We start from the raw sequence: 18,842 nt of genomic DNA on the forward strand, positions 1-18,842 counted from the left end.
AGCAGAAATGAGACTTGTTGTCACCTGAATCCTAATTTAGCCCTCTTTCTACTCTTCAATGTCAACTTGGGAGGATGGAAGTGGTACCTGCAGAGCCTCCTACACTCCTCTGCTGGTTCCCAACATACCCCCGGGTGTCTGCACTGGCTCCTGTTGAGCATTCCAGTGCCGTGCTGGAAGTCACCAGCCAGGGCCACTCCTCCCAACCCAGCCCTCTCTGACGACTCCTTCCAAAGCACTGCATCTTGCTTGACTCCCCGGTCACCTGCTTCCACCAGAATGGGGGCTGCCAGTTAGACCACTACACAAATGCTTCAAGGAAGCATTGAGGCTTGAACTGAGACCTTGAAATTTATGGACAGAAGCAAAGCAACACTAAACTAGACACAAGCTCCAAGCAAAGCTCATAACTCCTTCTGTGAACTTCTGTGCACTGTCCCCACCCCTGATTCAAGAGGACACCTTATCCCGTCCCATCTAAGAAGACTTGAAGGCAATTGTATCCCTTCCTTGCTTTACTGTAGCAACCTAGGCTTTTACTTAACTAATCTCTAACGTCATTGTTCCTTCCTTTGAATTCATTCTCTGAATCCTGCTCTGTAATCATCTCTTTTATCTATTTCTCCTGGGTCAGGGCAGCTGGTAGTTTACGCCCCATCAAGTTTCCCATTCGATTCTAAGCACGAGGGTAATAGTGGCAACTTCAGTGCTCTGCCCAGATCCCCACCTAGTTTCCTGTGCGTTCACGTTCAACAACCAGCACCTGTGGCTTTTTTGGTAGACTTCCCTTGGGTTCTTAGAACTCACTTTGCACAGTGCTTGGAGAGCTAAAATTGGCTGGGAATTTACTGCCCTCTGAGGCTGACCTCAATGAAAGACTGACAGAGGTGAGAGCTTGAAGTTCCGTCTCCCTTCCTCTGGTTGGAACAAACGCAAGGAATAACTTACAGCCCCTATAGGAATAAGGTGTAACCACCTGTGCAGAACTTTGGCTGATCTCTCACCTTTTACTGGCTTTTTCCTGGTCGTTATACTGCTTCTCCTAGTATCCCTTCTTTAATAAATCATTTCAGATAAATCTTCATGTCAGAGTCTGCTACTGGGAAACCCAAGTAAGACAAAAAGGCTTTAAAACAATCTTGGTTTTTTCCTAACATCAAAGTCTCTGGATACCAAGAGCCTGCAGTAAGTAGCTAGATCCCCTCCCTCTAAGCTTGAGTCTGAGTAGTTGTCAATTATTCATCAACCCCTTTGTAGAGTTTCTGGCACTCCTCATAATAAAATGTAGAAAATTTCTATTCTCCTAGCATAACTGGGCCCACAGTATTCGATTGTAATGCCCATGCCTATCTCCAAAACAAAATCCTACAAAGCTGTAAGGACATACAAGCCCTGGAGTTGAATTACTTTGAACTTTCTAAGGGACCTTTTCCTACCAATAATCAAAGTCAAAACTGCTTTGGTGGTGGTAGTTACTTTCACCAAGATGGCACCCTTAGTGGTCAGTTTTCCATTTCCACCAACTATCTTACCACCTGATTACCAGCCAAGATCCTTGGCTTGTCTTTTGAGATGCTTGTTCAGAGGCCCTCATGTTCATTTCACTTATTCTTTGCTGCTACACCCTTACAGATGTATAATTGCCAGAGTTCATCTGTGATAACATACTACACCTATCAACTATAGATAGCATTCCACAGCAACTATGGCTTTCATTTTCCCTACTTCTTCCCCGTATCACTGGATTCGATGCCCATACCAGCATCAAGCTGTATCTGAGAAAACCTTCAGACCTCCCCACAAAAGTCTTCAGGCCAACGAAAAATCAAAAACATGCCCATAGGAACTGTGTACTAGGTAGGAGCCAGAATCAAACTGGAAATGCTGCCTTCTCCTCCACCCTATATAGCCATGCCATCGGTCCTGGTGCCAACAACCAAACCAAGTAAAAACCCAGATGATAGTCATTAAGTACTCATGAGTGTGCTGTCTTAAGTCAGTTTTGAATCATGGTTAACAACTCTGAATTCCCTTCTGTGGGCAGTTTGCTAAGCCCTCATGCCAACCATTTCCCTTTTCAGGCTCTAATAGTCCTGGGTTACAATAGGCACATATCCAACTTCCAGAGGCCCCCATATACCTAACACCCAAGGACAGCCCCTTCTTCCCGGTGCCTGTGGAACTATTCAAAGGACCCAGTCATCAGGAAGGCCTGGAAACCTAGCTAACTCCACCCCACTCTGCTTGATGTTTATAAACTGTCCCCTACAGTTCCACCTTGCTGTTACTCTGTGTCCAGGTGCAGCCTCCTGTGTATCAGCTTTCTCTCATTTGGAGCTGTAAGTAACAAAGAGTTCTGCCTCTCATCTATAGGAGTGTCTTTGTGTTATGGCCCACCTTCCAAGGAAGCTTTAATCATACCTAAGATCATATAATTATGAGACAGAAGCCTGGCAGACAATGCCTTAATCAAAATAAAAATGTCATCCATAAATGGACAGTTGGAAATCATGTGCCACTGATGAGATGCAATGAGAAGAACACAGTATCATTTCTGTGATATTCCTGCCAAAGGTGCATAACCTAAATTGACTTATGACAGAATACCACACAGACCCAGCTGTGGGGCATTCTACAGAATAACCGGCTAATCAAGGTCATGAAAATCATCAGCTGTCCCCAAACTGTCATAGCCTTTCATGTGCAAACCGAAGGGAGTGTTGGTCCAACCTACTCAGCAGGAACCCGAGGGAGAGGGTAGTACCCACCATGCGCTCTCAGCTAGCTCCACTTGGTACACACGGCATCCTCATTTGCCCACGGACTGGTATCAACACCACATGTATCCACCTTCTCCTTCCCCCTTTCTAACCTATTTTCTCTCCAGTCATGTCTTTCACTGTTTATGAACCCTTTGATCTATAACCTCAATTTGGACCTTGATTTCTGATTTTCTGAGCGAACCTAAGATTGAAGTACGCTTCTGGTTCCTGAGCATCCTAGCAAACTGTGCCCCAGGTGGGGTATCCAAAACTCCAGTATGTGCCCTGATCCTTATTGGTGCCTAATAACCCTGCTCTGGTCCCTCCCCCAGGACATGTGAGAGCCAGGCACAAATGTTTTTTGTGTCCCCTACTGGTTCAAATTGGATTTACTTTTATACCACAATATTGTAGTAAGGTGTGCTGATATTTATAATTTAAAGAAAATGTGTAGAAAAACATGGTGATCTCCATGTATTTTGTCAACAGAAGCTTTGGAATCATAATTGGCAATTCTTTTTTCCAGATACAAAGTTCTGATTTCACTAGTAAGTGATCTATCTAAATTTTATCTTAACATTATATATAATTTTCATTTGAATACATAGTAGAGCTTCTAAATTATGATTTTATTTGAAAAATATGATGAACACAAATCATTTTTGAGGTAGAGTTTCAACAATGCTTTGTAGACTCAGAGCGTAGTTGAGGAGTTTACACGGTATCCATTTGGTAACCTCCAACCTCATTTTTATATCTTTCTGTGTATGTCTTAAAGAACCAAATCAAGGAGTGGACAAATTTGTGCAAAGGAAGAGGTATCCCCTGCTCAGATGATTATTCCCTTATGAGTATTCTGGGAGAAGCAGTGACAATTCGAGCCTGGAATATTGCTGGATTACCTTCTGACTCATTTTCTATTGATAACGGAATCATCATAACGTAAGGAAAATATTTCTCACAAATGATCTCTATCAGTCAGTGGATTTATTTATCTGTGTACCTTTTTAACACAGCTAGTAAACTTTTATAGTATTGAAAAATGTTTTACTTAACTAATTAGCTAAAATAAATATGGATAATCACTTCCTTCTCCAACTAATGTCAGAGTAGTTGAGCATTGGGGGCAGTAGTAAACAAACTAAAAACCCCAGATGACTTTTGCTTAATTTTTTATCAATTTTTAGCAAATAGAACAAAACCCTGCCATAAGTAAGTGAAGTCCAAATTTTTTATTCCCATAAAACACAGGGTTTTGTTATTATAGGTTAGTGAAACATGCAGGGATAGGTTTGTGTTGGTGATGTCTTATTCCCTGCTGGGTGTGCAACCACCTTAAATGATATGGATACATTTCTGGGTCCTGGGCTGGTTGGGGCTTTTAAAAGAGTGGTACTGTTCCTGGAATCTCCTGGTTAGTAGATAAATCCCATGGAGATTGGGCCGGGAGGATACTGGAGGCTCATCCAGCCTTACCTTTCCTCAAGTTGTTGCCTCCTAGAAGCCAAGGACTTCACTCTGTCCTAGTGTGAGGATGATCATTGATTGTGTTATTTTCAAGGTCACATTACTATGGGCCTTCTATCACTGGGCCAATCTTTTTGGAGGTTTTAGCATGTTAGAAATAGCACAGGGAAACCATCAGGAAACGTTCAGTTCTGTGTTACATCACTATTTTGAGTAGTTGTTACTTTACTACTGAAAAAGTAATTGATATGACGGTACTTAAAGTAAAAATGGTTGAGGCATGTAAATTTTTTAAAATGGAATTAACCACTATGTGTAAAAACCATATTATTAAATTTTTTGTTTGTAACATTTATGAAAATTATTCTACAAATTAAAATTCTGGTGAACAAATTTCTTTACTGCTCAGCAAATGATCCTGACATATGGATTTCTATAGCATTTATTTACTGAACTATTCTAAAAGGATTTGAAGCATGTGCAGTTTGAATATAACATAAAATAGGATAAAATCTGATAAGACCACCTAGGGATATTAAAGAGGTAGTTACTATTAGGTACTTGAGACAAGCTAATCCTTGCAGTTGGGTCCTGAATTAAGCTCACAGCTTTGCGATAACCAAGGTAAAAAAGAAAAGCTGTGTCACACAGTTCTTATTTTTCAATCAAGCAAATCATACTCAGAAAAACAAACTTTTCCGGGAACTAAACTTACATTTAATTATTTTGTTGATTGGGAGATGAGATTATCAAGCTTTTCTTTGGTGGACTAAAATTAAGCACTGGGTACTCTTGCTCTGATAATCTACATTAATCCGGAAGAAAAATCATAGAATCTAGATAAGTGATAAATATGTGCATTAGTTTGCAACTAAAGCAGATGTTTAAGTACCTTTTAAGAAGTATAGGATGGCAGCTAGTTCGTTTTTTAAATACTTAACAAGTAGGTGGCAAACAGTTTGCGTAGACATTTAATGTGAGAATACACATTGGACATTGACAATATGGGAGGTTTCTGAAAGTTTAGAAGTCTATCTTTTGGAAGCCTCATATATTGTTGATGGGAATGTACATTGGTACAGCCACTATGGAGAACAGTATGGAGATTCCTCAAAAAAGTAAAAAGAGTACTACCATATGATCCAGCCATTCCACTTCTGGGTATTTATCTGAAGAAAACAAAAACACTAATTAGAAAAGATATGTGCATCCCTATGTTCATCATAGCATTATTTATACTATCCAACAATATGGAAGTAACCCAAATGTCTCTCAACAGATGAAGGGCTAAAGATGTGGTGTATATGTGCGATGAAATACTACTCAGCCATAAAAAAGATGAAATCTTGCCACTCGTAACAACATGGATGGACCTTGAGGGTGTTATGCTAAGGAAATAAGTCAGATGGAAAAAGACAAATACTGTATGCTTTCGCTCCAATGTGAAATATTAAATAAATAGATAGATAGATAAATAATAAACAAAACAAAGCAAACATGTAGATACAGAGAGCAGAGTAGTAGTTACCAGAGGGGAGGGGATGGGGGTGTGGGAGGAGGGGGAAATGGGTAAAGGGGATCAAAGATCTGGTAATGAATGGAAACTAAACCTTCGGTGGTGGGCGTGCTGTAGAAGTCAAAATATAATATTGTACAAATAATAATAATTAATGATAATAAAATTTTATTTTAAAAATTTCAATAGAAAAAGAAGTCCACCTTTTACTTTTGTCCAGCTGGACCAATTAACTTCAGCTAAAATAGTAGTCCAATTTTGTTGTTGTTGTTGTTGCTATTGTTTCCCTCTCAGAAAAAAAAGCTTTGATCTTCCCAGACAATTGTGAATATACTTGGTCATGTCCCACATAGTAGTAGTTATGTCTTTATTGTTTTGATTTGCAATTTATATACTTTTGTTCTACCTAGGAGGACATCTATAATGTATTCCTATAACTCCATTTATCCAGCGGAGGCTGATATACTTCTTATATTCTAGCAAATAAATGTACCCTTTCTTTTGGGTCCAGTCATATTTCAATAATACTGGAACTGTTGATGAATATTTCTGCTTTTAAGATTCCATATCTTTCAGTGATCTTTTTCAAGACAAACTTCCATTTCAGGAGAGATTGAGGTAGAAAATGGTTTTAATGAGCCATAACCCCTAAATGTTTGCTATTTGTTTGTAAAAGTGTTGAAGCATTAGCAAGAAGTTATGGTAGCAACCTTACTAAGTAGGAAATAAGTATTGTACTTATTTGCTAGTGTGTTCTTCCTTCCCCAGAGATACTTGCTTGATAATGATAATACCTAATATGGAGCACTTACTAAGGACCTGAGCCTGTGCTAAATGCTTTTCACATACTATCTCAGCTGAGGGAAGAGTCAGTAATTTAGGGAACTGGAAGAATATGTAAAATTTGGACAAGTTAGAACATAATTAACTTTTGGAGCTACTGACACTTGATGTTTCCTTAGCTAATCAGAATTTCAAGGGCTAGTGATAACATTCAATGTAATTGGATTCTATCTAAACATTTCACAGGGAAAGTATTGGGATTGTTTAACCACTTGGTAAGTAGATCAGACCTATATCTAATATAACTCTGCTTTTAAAAAATGTTTTAAGTTTTCATTTTTATAGGAGTCAGATAAATCAGGTTTATTTCAGCAACAGTAATAACTGAGAGGAACACCCAACTTTCTTTGTCTGTTTTTTTTTTTTTTAAACATCTTTATTGGGGTATAATTGCTTTACAATATGGTGTGTTAGTTTCTGCTTTATAACAAAGTGAATCAGCTATACATATACATATGTTCCCATATGTCTTCCCTCTTGCGTCTCCCTCCCTCCCACTCTCCCCATCCCACCCTTCCAGGCTGTCACAAAGCACCGAGCTAATATCCCTGTGCCTTGCGGCTGCTTCCCCCCAGCTATCTACCTTACTACGTTTGTTAGTGTGTATATGTTCCATGACTCTCTCTCGCCCTGTCAAAACTCACCCTTCCCCCTCCCCATATCCTCAAGTCCGTTCTCCAGTAGGTCTGCGTCTTTATTCCTATCTTACCCCTAGGTTCTTCATGACATTTTTTTTCCCTTAAATTCCATATATATGGTGTTAGCATACGGTATTTGTCTTTTTCTTTCTGACTTACTTCACTCTGTATGACAGACTCTAGGTCTATCCATCTCATTACAAATAGCTCAATTTCATTTCTTTTTAAGGCTGAGTAATATTCCATTGTGTATATGTGCCACATCTTCTTTATCCATTCATCCGATGATGGGCGCTTAGGTTGTTTCCATGTCCTGGCTATTGTAAATAGAGCTGCAATGAACATTTTGGTACATGACTCTTTTTGAATTTGGTTTTCTCAGGGTATATGCCAAGTAGTGGGATTGCTGGGTCATATGGTAATTCTATTTGTAGTTTTTTAAGGAACCTCCATACTGTTCTCCACAGTGGCTGAACCAATTCACATTCCCACCAGCAGTGCAAGAGTGTCCCCTTTTCTCCACACCCTCTCCAGCATTTATTGTTTCTAGATTTTTGATGATGGCCATTCTGACTGGTGTGAGATGATATCTCATTGTAGTTTTGATTTGCATTTCTCTAATGATTAATGATGTTGAGCATTCTTTCATGTGTTTGTTGGCATTCTGTATATCTTCATTGGAGAAATGTCTATTTAGGTCTTCTGCCCATTTTGGATGGGGTTGTTTGTTTTTTTGTTATTGAGCTGCATGAGCTGCTTGTAAATTTTGGATATTAATCCTTTGTCAGTTGCTTCATTTGCAAATGTTTTCTCCCATTCTGAGGGTTGTCTTTTGGTCTTGGTTATGGTTTCCTTTGCTGTGCAAAAGCTTTGAAGTTTCATTAGGTCCCATTTGTTTATTTTTGTTTTTATTTCCATTACTCTAGGAGGTGGGTCAGAAAGGATCTTGCTGTGATTTATGTCATAGAGTGTTCTTCCTATGTTTTCTTCTAAGAGTTTGATAGTTTCTGGCCTTACATTTAGGTCTTTAATCCATTTTGAGCTTATTTTTGTGTATGGTGTTAGGGAGTGATCTAATCTCATACTTTTACATGTACCTGTCCAGTTTTCCCAGCACCATTTATTGAAGAGGCTGTCCTTTCTCCACTGTACATTCCTGCCTCCTTTATCAAAGATAAGGTGTCCATATGTGCGTGGGTTTATCTCTGGGCTTTCTATCCTGTTCCACTGATCTATCTTTCTGTTTTTGTGCCAGTACCATACTGTCTTGATTACTGTTGCTTTGTAATATAGTCTGAAGTCAGGGAGCCTGATTCCTCCAGCTCCTTTTTTCGTTCTCAAGATTGCTTTGGCTATTCGGGGTCTTTTGTGTTTCCATACAAATTGCGAAATTTTTTGTTCTAGTTCTGTGAAAAATGCCAGTGGTAGTTTGATAGGGATTGCATTGAATCTGTAGATTGCTTTGGGTAGTAGAGTCATTTTCACAATGTTGATTCTTCCCATCCAAGAACATGGTATATCTCTCCATCTATTTGTATCATCTTTAATTTCTTTCATCAGTGTCTTATAATTTTCTGCATACAGGTCTTTCGTATCCTTAGGTAGGTTTATTCCTAGATATTTTATTCTTTTTGTTGCAATGGTAAATGGGAGTGTTTTCTTGATTTCACTTTCAGATTTTTCATCATTAGTATATAGGAATGCCAGAGATTTCTGTGCATTAATTTTGTACCCTGCTACTTTACCAAATTCATTGATTAGCTCTAATAGTTTTCTGGTAGCATCTTAGGATTCTCTATGTATAGTATCACGTCATCTGCAAACAGTGACAGCTTTACTTCTTCTTTTCCGATTTGGATTCCTTTTATTTCCTTTTCTTCTCTAATTGCTGTGGCTAAAACTTCCAATACTATGTTGAATAAGAGTGGTGAGAGTGGGCAACCTTGTCTTGTTCCTGATCTTAGTGGAAATGGTTTCAGTTTTTCACCATTGAGGATGATGTTTGCTGTGGGCTTGTCATATATGGCCTTTATTATGTTGAGGAAAGTTCCCTCTATGCCTACTTTCTGGAGGGTTTTTATCATAAATGGCTGTTGAATTTTGTCGAAAGCTTTCTCTGCATCTATTGAGATGATCATATGGTTTTTCTCCTTCAATTTGTTAATATGGTTTATCACATTGATAGATTTGCGTATATTGAAGAATCCTTGCATTCCTGGAATAAACCCCACTTGATCCTGGTGTATGATCCTTTTAATGTGCTGTTGGATTCTGTTTGCTAGTATTTTTGTTGAGGATTTTTGCATCTATGTTCATCAGTGATATTGGCCTGTAGTTTTCTTTCTTTGTGACATCCTTGTCTGGTTTTGGTATCAAGGTGATGGTGGCTTCGTAGAAGGAATTTGGGAGTGTTCCTCCCTCTGCTATATTTTGGAAGAGTTTGAGAAGGATAGGTGTTAGCTCTTCTCTAAACGTTTGATAGAATTCACCTGTGAAGCCATCTGGTCCTGGGCTTTTGTTTGTTGGAAGGTTTTTAATCACAGTTTCAATTTCAGTGCTTGTGATTGGTCTGTTCATATTTTCTATTTCTTCCTGATTCAGTCTTGGCAGGTTGTGCATTTCTAAGAATTTGTCCATTTCTTCCAGATTGTCCATTTTATTGGCATAGAGTTGCTTGTAGTAATCTCTCATGATTTTTTTTATTTCTGCAGTGTCAGTTGTTACTTCTCCTTTTTCATTTCTAATTCTATTGATTTGAGTCTTCTCCCTTTTTTTCTTGATGAGTCTGGCTAGTGGTTTATCTATTTTGTTTATCTTCTCAAAGAACCAGATTTTAGTTTTATTGATCTTTGCTATTGTTTCCTTCATTTCTTTTTCATTTATTTCTGATCTGATTTTTATGATTTCTTTCCTTCTGCTAGCTTTGGGGTTTTTTTGTTCTTCTTTCTCTAATTGCTTGAGGTGCAAGGTTAGGTTGTTTATTCGAGATGTTTCCTGCTTCTTAAGGTGGGCTTGTATTGCTATAAACTTCCCCCTTAGAACTGCTTTTGCTGCATCCCATAGGTTTTGGGTCGTTGTGTCTCCATTGTCATTTGTTTCTAGGTATTTTTTATTTCCTCTTTGATTTCTTCAGTGATCACTTCATTATTAAGTAGTGTATTGTTTAGCCTCCATGTGTTTGTATTTTTTACAGATCTTTCCTGTAATTGATATCTAGTCTCATGGCGTTGTGGTCGGAAAAGATACTTGATACAATTTCAGTTTTCTTAAATTTACCAAGGCTTGATTTGTGACCCAAGATATGATCTATCCTGGAGAATGTCCATGAGCACTTGAGAAAAATGTGTATTCTGTTGTTTTTGGATGGAGTGTCCTATAAATATCAATTAAGTCCATCTTGTTTAATGTATCATTTAAAGCTTGTGTTTCCTTATTTATTTTCATTTTGGATGATCTGTCCGTGGGTGAAAGTGGGGTGTTAAAGTCCCCTACTATGAATGTGTTACTGTTGATCTCCCCTTTTATGGTTGTTAGTATTTGCCTTAGGTATTGAGGTGCTCCTATGTTGGGTGCATAAATATTTACAATTGTTATATCTTCCTCTTGGATCGATCCCTTGATCATTATGTAGTGTCCTTCTTTGTCCCTTTTAATAGTCCTTATTTTAAAGTCTATTTTGTCTGATATGAGAATTGCTACTCCAGCTTTCTTTTGGTTTCCATTTGCATGGAATATCTTTTTCCATCCCCTTACTTTCAGTCTGTATGTGTCCTCTAGGTCTGAAGTGGGTCTCTTGTAGACAGCATATATAAGGGTCTTGTTTTTGTATCCATTCAGCCAATCTGTGTCTTTGGTGGGAGCATTTAGTCCATTTACATTTAAGGTAATTATCGATATGTATGTTCCTATTTCCATTTTCTATATTGTTTTGGGTTCGCTACTATAGGTCGTTTCCTTCTCTTGTGTTTCGTGTCTAGAGAAGTTCCTTTAGCATTTGTTGTAAAGCTGGTTTGGTGGTGCTGAACTCTCTCAGCTTTTGCTTGTCTGTAAAGGTTTTTAATTTCTCCATCAAATGTGAATGAGATCCTTGCTGGGTAGAGTAGTCTTGGTTGCAGGCTTTTCTCCTTCATCACTTTCAGTATGTCCTGCCACTCCCTTCTGGCTTGTAGGGTTTCTGCTGAGAGATCAGCTGTTAACCTTATGGGGATTCCCTTGTGTGTTATTTGTTGTTTTTTCCCTTGCTGCTTTTAATATGCTTTCTTTGTATTTAATTTTTGACAGTTTGATTAATATGTGTCTTGGCGTGTTTCTCCTTGTATTTATCCTGTATGGGACTCTCTGTGCTTCCTGGACTTGATTAACTATTTCCTTTCCCATATTAGGGAAGTTTTCAACTATAATCTCTTCAAATATTTTCTCAGTCCCTTTCTTTCTTTCTTCTTCTTCTGGAACCCCTATAATTCGAATGTTGGTGCGTTTCATGTTGTCCCAGAGGTCCCTGAGACTGTCCTCAGTTCTTTTCATTCTTTTTTCTTTATTCTGCTCTGCAGTAGTTATTTCCACCACTTTATCTTCCAGGTCACTTATCCGTTCTTCTGCCTCAGTTATTCTGCTATTGATCCTATCTAGAGTGGTTTTAATTTCATTTATTGCATTGTTCATCGTTGCTTGTTTCATCTTTAGTTCTTGTAGGTCCTTGTTAACTGTTTCTTGCATTTTGTCCATTCTACTTCCAAGATTTCGGATCATCCTTACTATCATTATTCTGAATTCTTTTTCAGGTAGATTGCCTATTTCCTCTTCATTTGTTAGGTCTGGTGGGTTTTATCTTGCTCCTTCATCTGCTGTGTGTTTTTCTGTCTTCTCATTTTGCTTATCTTACTGTGTTTGGGGTCTCCTTTTTGCAGGCTGCACTTTCGTAGTTCCCGTTGTTTTTGATATCTGTCTCCAGTGGCTAAGGTTGTTTCACTGGGTTGTGTAGGCTTCCTGGTGGAGGGGACTAGTGCCTGTGTTGTGCTGGATGAGGCTGGATCTTGTCTCTCTAGTGGGCAGGTTCACGTCTGGTGGTGTGTTTTGGGGTGTCTGTGGCCTTACTATGATTTTAGGCAGCCTCTCTGCTAATGGGTGGGGTTGTGTTCCTGTTTTGCTAGTTGTTTGGCATAGGTTGTCCAGCACTGTGGCTTGCTGGTCGTTGAGTGAAGCTGGGTGCTGGTGTTAAGATGGAGGTCTCTGGGAGATTTCCACCGTTTAATATTATGTGGAGCTGGGAGGTCTCTTGTTGACCAGTGTCCTGAAGTTGGCTCTCCTACCTCAGAGGCAGAGCCCTGACTCCTGGCTGGAGCACCAAGAGCCTTTCATCCACACAGCTCAGAATAAAAGGGAGAAAAAGTAGGGAGAATTAGTAGAAGTATGAGTAAAGAAAGAAGGAAAGGAGGAAAGGAAGGAAGGAAGAAAGAAGCAAAGAAGGAAAGAAAGGAGGGAGGGAGGGAGGGAGGAAGGAAGGAAGGAGGGAAAGAAGGAAAAAAGACAGAAAGAAAGATGATACAGTAAAAATAAAATAAAGTATAATATAGTTATTGAATTAAAAAATATTTAGAAAAAGAAAAAAAAAAAAGGGACGGATAGAACCTTAGGACAAATGTTGGAAGCAAAGCTATACAGAGAAAATCTTACACAGAAGCATACGCATACACCTTCACAAAAAGAGGTAAAGGGGGAAAAATCATAAATCCTGCTCCCTGAGACCACCTCCTCAATTTGGGGTGATTCGTTGTCTAAAGGAGGGAAGGAAGGAAGGAAAGAAAGAAAGAACGAAGGTAAAGTATAATAAAGTTATTACAATTAAACTTAATTATTAAGAAAAAGAATTTTTAAAAAAAAATCATGGACGGATAGAGCCCTAGGACAAATGGTGGAAGCAAGAGTATACAGACAAGATCTCACACAGAAGCATACACGTACACATTCACAAAAAAAGGAAAAGGGAAAAATATCATAGATCTCGCTCCTAAAGTCCACCTCTTCAATTTGGGATCGTTCCTTGTCTATTCAGGTATTCCACAGATGCAGGGTATATCAAGTTGATTGTGGAGCTTTAATCCGCTGCTTCTGTGGCTGCTGGGAGAGATTTCCCTTTCTCTTCTTTGTTGTCACAGCTCACAGGAGCTCAGCTTTGGATTTGGCCCTGCCTCTGCGTGTAGGTCGCTGGAGGGCGTCTGTTTTTTCGCTCAGACAGGACGGGGTTAAAGGAGCCGCTGATTCGGGGCCTCCGGCTCACTCAGGCCGGGGGTTGGGGGATGGGGGAAGGAGGGGGACTGCGTGCGGGGCGGGCCTGCGGCGGCAGAGGCAGCGTGACGTTGCGGCAGAGGCCTGCGTGACGTTGCACCAGCCTGAGGCCCGCCGTGCGTTGTCCCGGGGAAGTTGTCCCTGGATCCCGGGAACCTGGCAGTGGCGGGCTGCACAGGCTCCGCGGAAGAGGGGTGTGCAGAGTGACCTGTGCTCGCACACAGGCCCCTTGGTGGCGGCAGCAGCAGCCTTAGCATCTCCCGCCCGTCTCTGGCGTCCGCGGTTTTAGCCGCGGCTCGCGCCCGTCTCTGGGGTTTGCGCTTTCAGCCGCGGCTCGCGCCCGTCTCTGGGGTTCGCGCTTTTAGCCGCGGCTCGCGCCCGTCTCTGGGGTTCGCGCTTTTAGCCGCGGCTCGCGCCCTTCTCTGGAGATCCTTTAAGCAGCGTTCTTAAACCCCTCTCCTCGCGCACCAGGAAACAAAGAGGGAAGAAAAAGTCTCTTGCCTCTTCGGCAGGTGCAGGCTTTTCCCCGAACTCCCGGCTAGTCGTGGTGCACTAACCCCTTCAGGCTATGTTCAAGCCGCCAACCCCAGTCCTCTCCCTGAGCTCCGTCCAAAACCAAAACTCGAGCCTCAGCTCGCAGCCCCGCCCGCCCCGGCGGGTGAGCAGACAAGCCTCTCAGGTTGGTGAGTGCTGGTCGGCACCGATCGTCTGTGCAGGAATCTCCCCGCTTTGCCCTCCGCACCCGTCGCTGTGCACTACTCCGCGGTCCCAAAACTCCCCCCTCCGCCTCCCGCAGTCTCCGCCCGCGGAGGGGCTTCCTAGTGTGTGGAAACTTTTCCTCCTTCACAGCTCCCTCCCGCTGGTGCAGGTGCCGTCCTTATTCTTTTGTCTCTGTTTTTTCTTTTGCCCTACCCAGGTACGTGGGGAGTTTCTTGCCTTTTGGGAGGTCTGAGGTCTTCTGCCAGCCTTCAGTAGGAGTTCTGTAGGAGTTGTTCCACGTGTGGATGTATTTCTGGTGTATCCGTGGGGAGGAAGCCGATCTCCGCGTCTTACTCTTCCGCCATCTTCCTCTTTGTCTGTTTTTATCTAATTGTGTGTGTGTGTGTGTGTGTGTGTGTGTGTGTGTGTAAAGAGGAAAATACCACAACTCTTTGAAATGCTCCACTGCTATATATCCAAATTCCATCCTTCCTTGCAGACTACAGTGAACATGTATTATCATGTTAGAAGTCTGTATTTTTCAAAAATACAGAAGAGCACCAAATATTTATCCTCTCTAGACAATAGCAAAAGAACAAACACTATCAAAACTTGGGGGCTTCCCTGGTGGCGCAGTGGTTGAGAGTCTGCCTGCCTATGCAGGGGACACGGGTTCGTGCCCCGGTCCGCGAGGATCCCACATGCCGCGGAGTGGCTGGGCCCGTGAGCCATGGCTGCTGAGCCTGCGCGTCCGGACCCTGTGCTCTGAAACGGGAGGGGCCACAACAGTGAGAGGCCTGCGTACCGCAAAAAAAAAAAACAAAACAAAACAAAAAAAAAACTTGGAGTGCTGGGTGCTATAATAATTCAGTTTCCACTTGAGAGACTATGGGAGCTATGATCTTCAAAAGCAAACATTGTAGACTGAAGCCACAACATTGTCCTGTTTTTGAATCAAAAAGATGTTATCTTGAGGGTGTTGTTTGAAGAAAATTAATTTGATGCAGTTGTTAACTGGGTATTGAACAGTATCTCTCTTCCAACTTTTTTCTTCTTTTTCAAAATTGTTTTGTCTAGTTTTTACTTCTCAATATAAATTTTAGAATATCCACAGAAGATTCTGCTGAGATTTCGATAGGGACTGCAGAATCTCTAGATCAAAATTTGGGAAGAATTGACAACTTAGTAAGTCTTCTAATCCATGAACACAGTATATCTCTCCATTTATTTGGATCTTCTTTGATCTTTGTTGGAAGATCTTATCTATGAATTCAATTTTAAGATACTTATAGGACATCCAAGTTATCTATTCTCAAGTGAGTTTTGGTAGTTTCTGTCTTTCAAGAAATTGGTCCATTTCAACTAAGTTGCCAAATTTGTGGGCATAAGGTTGTTTGTAGCATTCCCTTAACATCCTATTAATGTCTGCAGGGTCTGTGATAATTTTCTCTATCATTCCTTATATTGGTAATTTGTACCTTCTTTGTTTAGCTAGAGTTTGATAAATTTTGTAGATCCTATCTAAGAACAAGCCTTTTATTGCTTTTCTCCTTTTTTATTTTTTTGGTTTTTGTTTTGTTTGGTTGCTTGATTTTCAATTTCATTGATTTCTCATTTAATATTAACTGTTTCTTTTCTTTTGCTTGCTTTTGACCTAAATTGCTCTTCTTTTTCTGATATAAGAGGGAAGCTTAAGTTACTGGTTTTAGATTTTTCTTCTTCTCTAATCTATGCATTTTAATGCTATATATTTTCCATTAAGTACTGCTTTAGCTGCATAGCACAAATTTTGATATGGTGTATTTTTACTTTCATTTCCTTTAAAATATTTTCTGGTTTCTCTTGAGACTTTTTCTTTTTGAACCATAGGTTATTTTAAAAATGTATTGTTTGATTTCCAAATACTTGAGAATTTTTAAGCTTTCTTTTTGTTATTTGTTTTTTAATTTTTAACTTAATTCCATTACGTTCAGAGAGCATACATTATCTGATTCCAGGTGCTTTAAGTTTATTACAATTTGTTTTATGGCATAAATATGGTCTATGTGAATGTTCCCTGTGCAATTGACATATTATGGGATGGAGACTTCTTTAAATGTCAGGTTGAGTTGTTTGAGAGTGTTGTTCATATCTTCCATATCGTTGCTAATATTCCATCTACTTGTTTCTTCATTTCTATCAGTTTTAGCTTCCTGTATTTTGGAGCTCACTTGTTGGATGCATATGCATTTAAGATTGCCGTGTATTATTGATTAACTGACCCTTTTATCATTATGTATTATCTCTCTTTATCCCAGATAATTTTTCTTGTTCTGCAGCCTCCTTTTTTCTGATATTACTATAGCCAGTCCAGCTTTCTTTTGATTAGTGTTTGCATGGTATCTTTTACCATCATTTTACTTTTCATATAAATATGTTGTTATATTTGAAGTGGGTACCTTGTGGATAGCATACAGTTTGACCTTGTATTTTTCTATTCTGATGATCTCTCTCCTTCAATTAGTAAATTTAGACAACTTTATACTTGATATGGTTGATATCATTGAAATTAGATCTGACATTTTATTATTTTTCTGTTTTTACATTTGGTTTTTGTTGCCCTGTTCCTCATTTCTTATTCTTTTAGATTATTTGAATAATCCACCGTTTTTAGTATCACACTTTAATTTATCTATTTTTTACTATAATACTTTGGATTATTTTTTAGTACAATTTTTCACAATCTACCTAGAGATAGTTTACCACTTCAGTTAAAATGTAGAAGACTTGTAACCATACAAGTCCCCTATACCCTCCTCTGATTATATTATCATAGTCATATATATTATGTCTGCATACATTGAAACTCTGCCCCCCAGACACACAATGATAATATTTTGTCTTAGTATTTATGTATGCTTTAAAGAACTAAGAGGGGGAAATAGCCTATATTTATCATTTTTTGATCTTTATCATTTTTTGATCTTCTTTTATTTCTAAAGTTCACTGTGGCATCATTTGCCTTAAGGGTGAAGAACTTTAGCATCTGTTTAGAGCAGATTTGCTGGCAAATAATTTTCTAGTTTCCTTCATTTGAGAATACTTTTTATTTTGTCTTTATTCTTGAAGGATATGTTTGGTGGACGTAGAATTCTGGGTTGACATTTCTACTCTGTTCTGGCTCCATGATTTCTGATGTAAAATCTGCAGTCTTTTGAATAATTTTCATCCAAATGTAATATATCATTTTTCTCTGCTGCTTTTTTAAAAATATTTTTTCTGGGTTTTCCTGGTGGCGCAGTGGTTAAGAGTCCGCCTGCCAATGCTGGGGACACGGGTTCGTGCCCCGGTCCAGGAAGATCCCACATGCTGCGGAGCAGCTGGGCCCGTGAGCCATGGCCGCTAAGCCTGCGTGTCCGCAGCCTGTGCTCCGCAATGGGAGAGGCCACAACAGAGAGAGGCCTGCAAAAAAAAAAAAAAAAAAAAATTTTTTTTTCTTTGGTTTTCAGCAGTTTGATTATAATGAGGTTGGGTGTGGGTGGGGTTTTTTTGTTTTTTTGGTTTCTCCTGTTTAAGGATTGAGTTTTGTGAAGTTGTAAATTTATGTGTTTCACTGAATTTGGGAACGTTCCAACCATTTTTTCAAATATCTTTTCTACACCAATCTCTTTCTCCTTCTTTCTGGGCCCCAGTGACGTGAATGTTAAACCTTTTAATATTTTCTCACAGGTCTTTGAGACCCTGTTCTTTTTTTTCCCAATCTTTTTTTCTCTTTATTATTCAAATTGGATTATTTTTTTCACGGGTCATCAAGTTCACTGATTGTTTCCTCTGTTGTCTCCTTTCTGTTGTTGAGTCCTTACAGTAAAGTTTTTATTTCAGGTATCATATTTTTCATTTCTAAAATTTTCATTTGGTTCTTGTTAAACTTTCTATTTCTCTGTTGATAACACCTCTTTCCATTTATTTCAAAAAATATTCACTGTTACCAAATAAAGAGTTGTTATAATAACTGCTTAAAGGTATTTTTCTAGTAAATCTAACATCTTACTTTTTCTTTAAGAATTAGTCACATTCTGGTTCTTTGTATATCAAGTAATTTTGGACTGAATCCTGTTATAGCAGCCTGAGCAGATTATGACACCCCTCAGACTCTATGTACAACAGAGGCCCCTTTTCCCAGCTCTTCTATACAGAGAGATGGATTTTCACTCAGTGTTTTAGGTGACTGAATTACCACTGCTCTGCCATGGTAATATAGTTCTGGCTGGGTTGACCTGGGGGTAGGGACAAAAGAGAGAACAGAGAGATTCCCCCCACCCCCACTCTCTGGCTCACACATGATCATTTTCTCCATCTTCTACTTTGAGTTTTTGCTACCTGTGCCTGCTGCACAGTTCCCCCCATTAGGCCTGTTCTCAGACCAAAGCCAGAAGATAAGGAGAAAACACACATGCGCACACACACAAGAAAGTCACCACCTGTTTATTGGTCATTACTCAAGTTGTAACTTTTTTCCCATTCACTTCTTATTACTTACTTTTTAGAATCTGCAAGTAGTTGATTTTTGTATTTTATCCTAAAGTTTTCATTGTAATCAGTGACAATGGTAGGCTATAGTGGATTTTACCCAGTTTGGTCAACACCAGAAGT

General features: G+C 39.5%; 1 protein-coding gene across 1 annotated transcript in view; it reads left to right on the forward strand.

Moving 5' to 3' along the window:
- Positions 1 to 18,842, forward strand: part of DNAH7 (dynein axonemal heavy chain 7) — a 306,947-nt gene that overhangs the window by 213,069 nt on the left and 75,036 nt on the right. Inside the window, 1 exon segment of the mRNA XM_032637818.1 lies at positions 3,541 to 3,704. Coding sequence (XP_032493709.1) covers positions 3,541 to 3,704 — 164 coding nt within the window.

Source organism: Phocoena sinus, chromosome 7, assembly GCF_008692025.1.
Source record: "Phocoena sinus isolate mPhoSin1 chromosome 7, mPhoSin1.pri, whole genome shotgun sequence".
Taxonomy (NCBI): Eukaryota; Metazoa; Chordata; class Mammalia; order Artiodactyla; family Phocoenidae; genus Phocoena; species Phocoena sinus.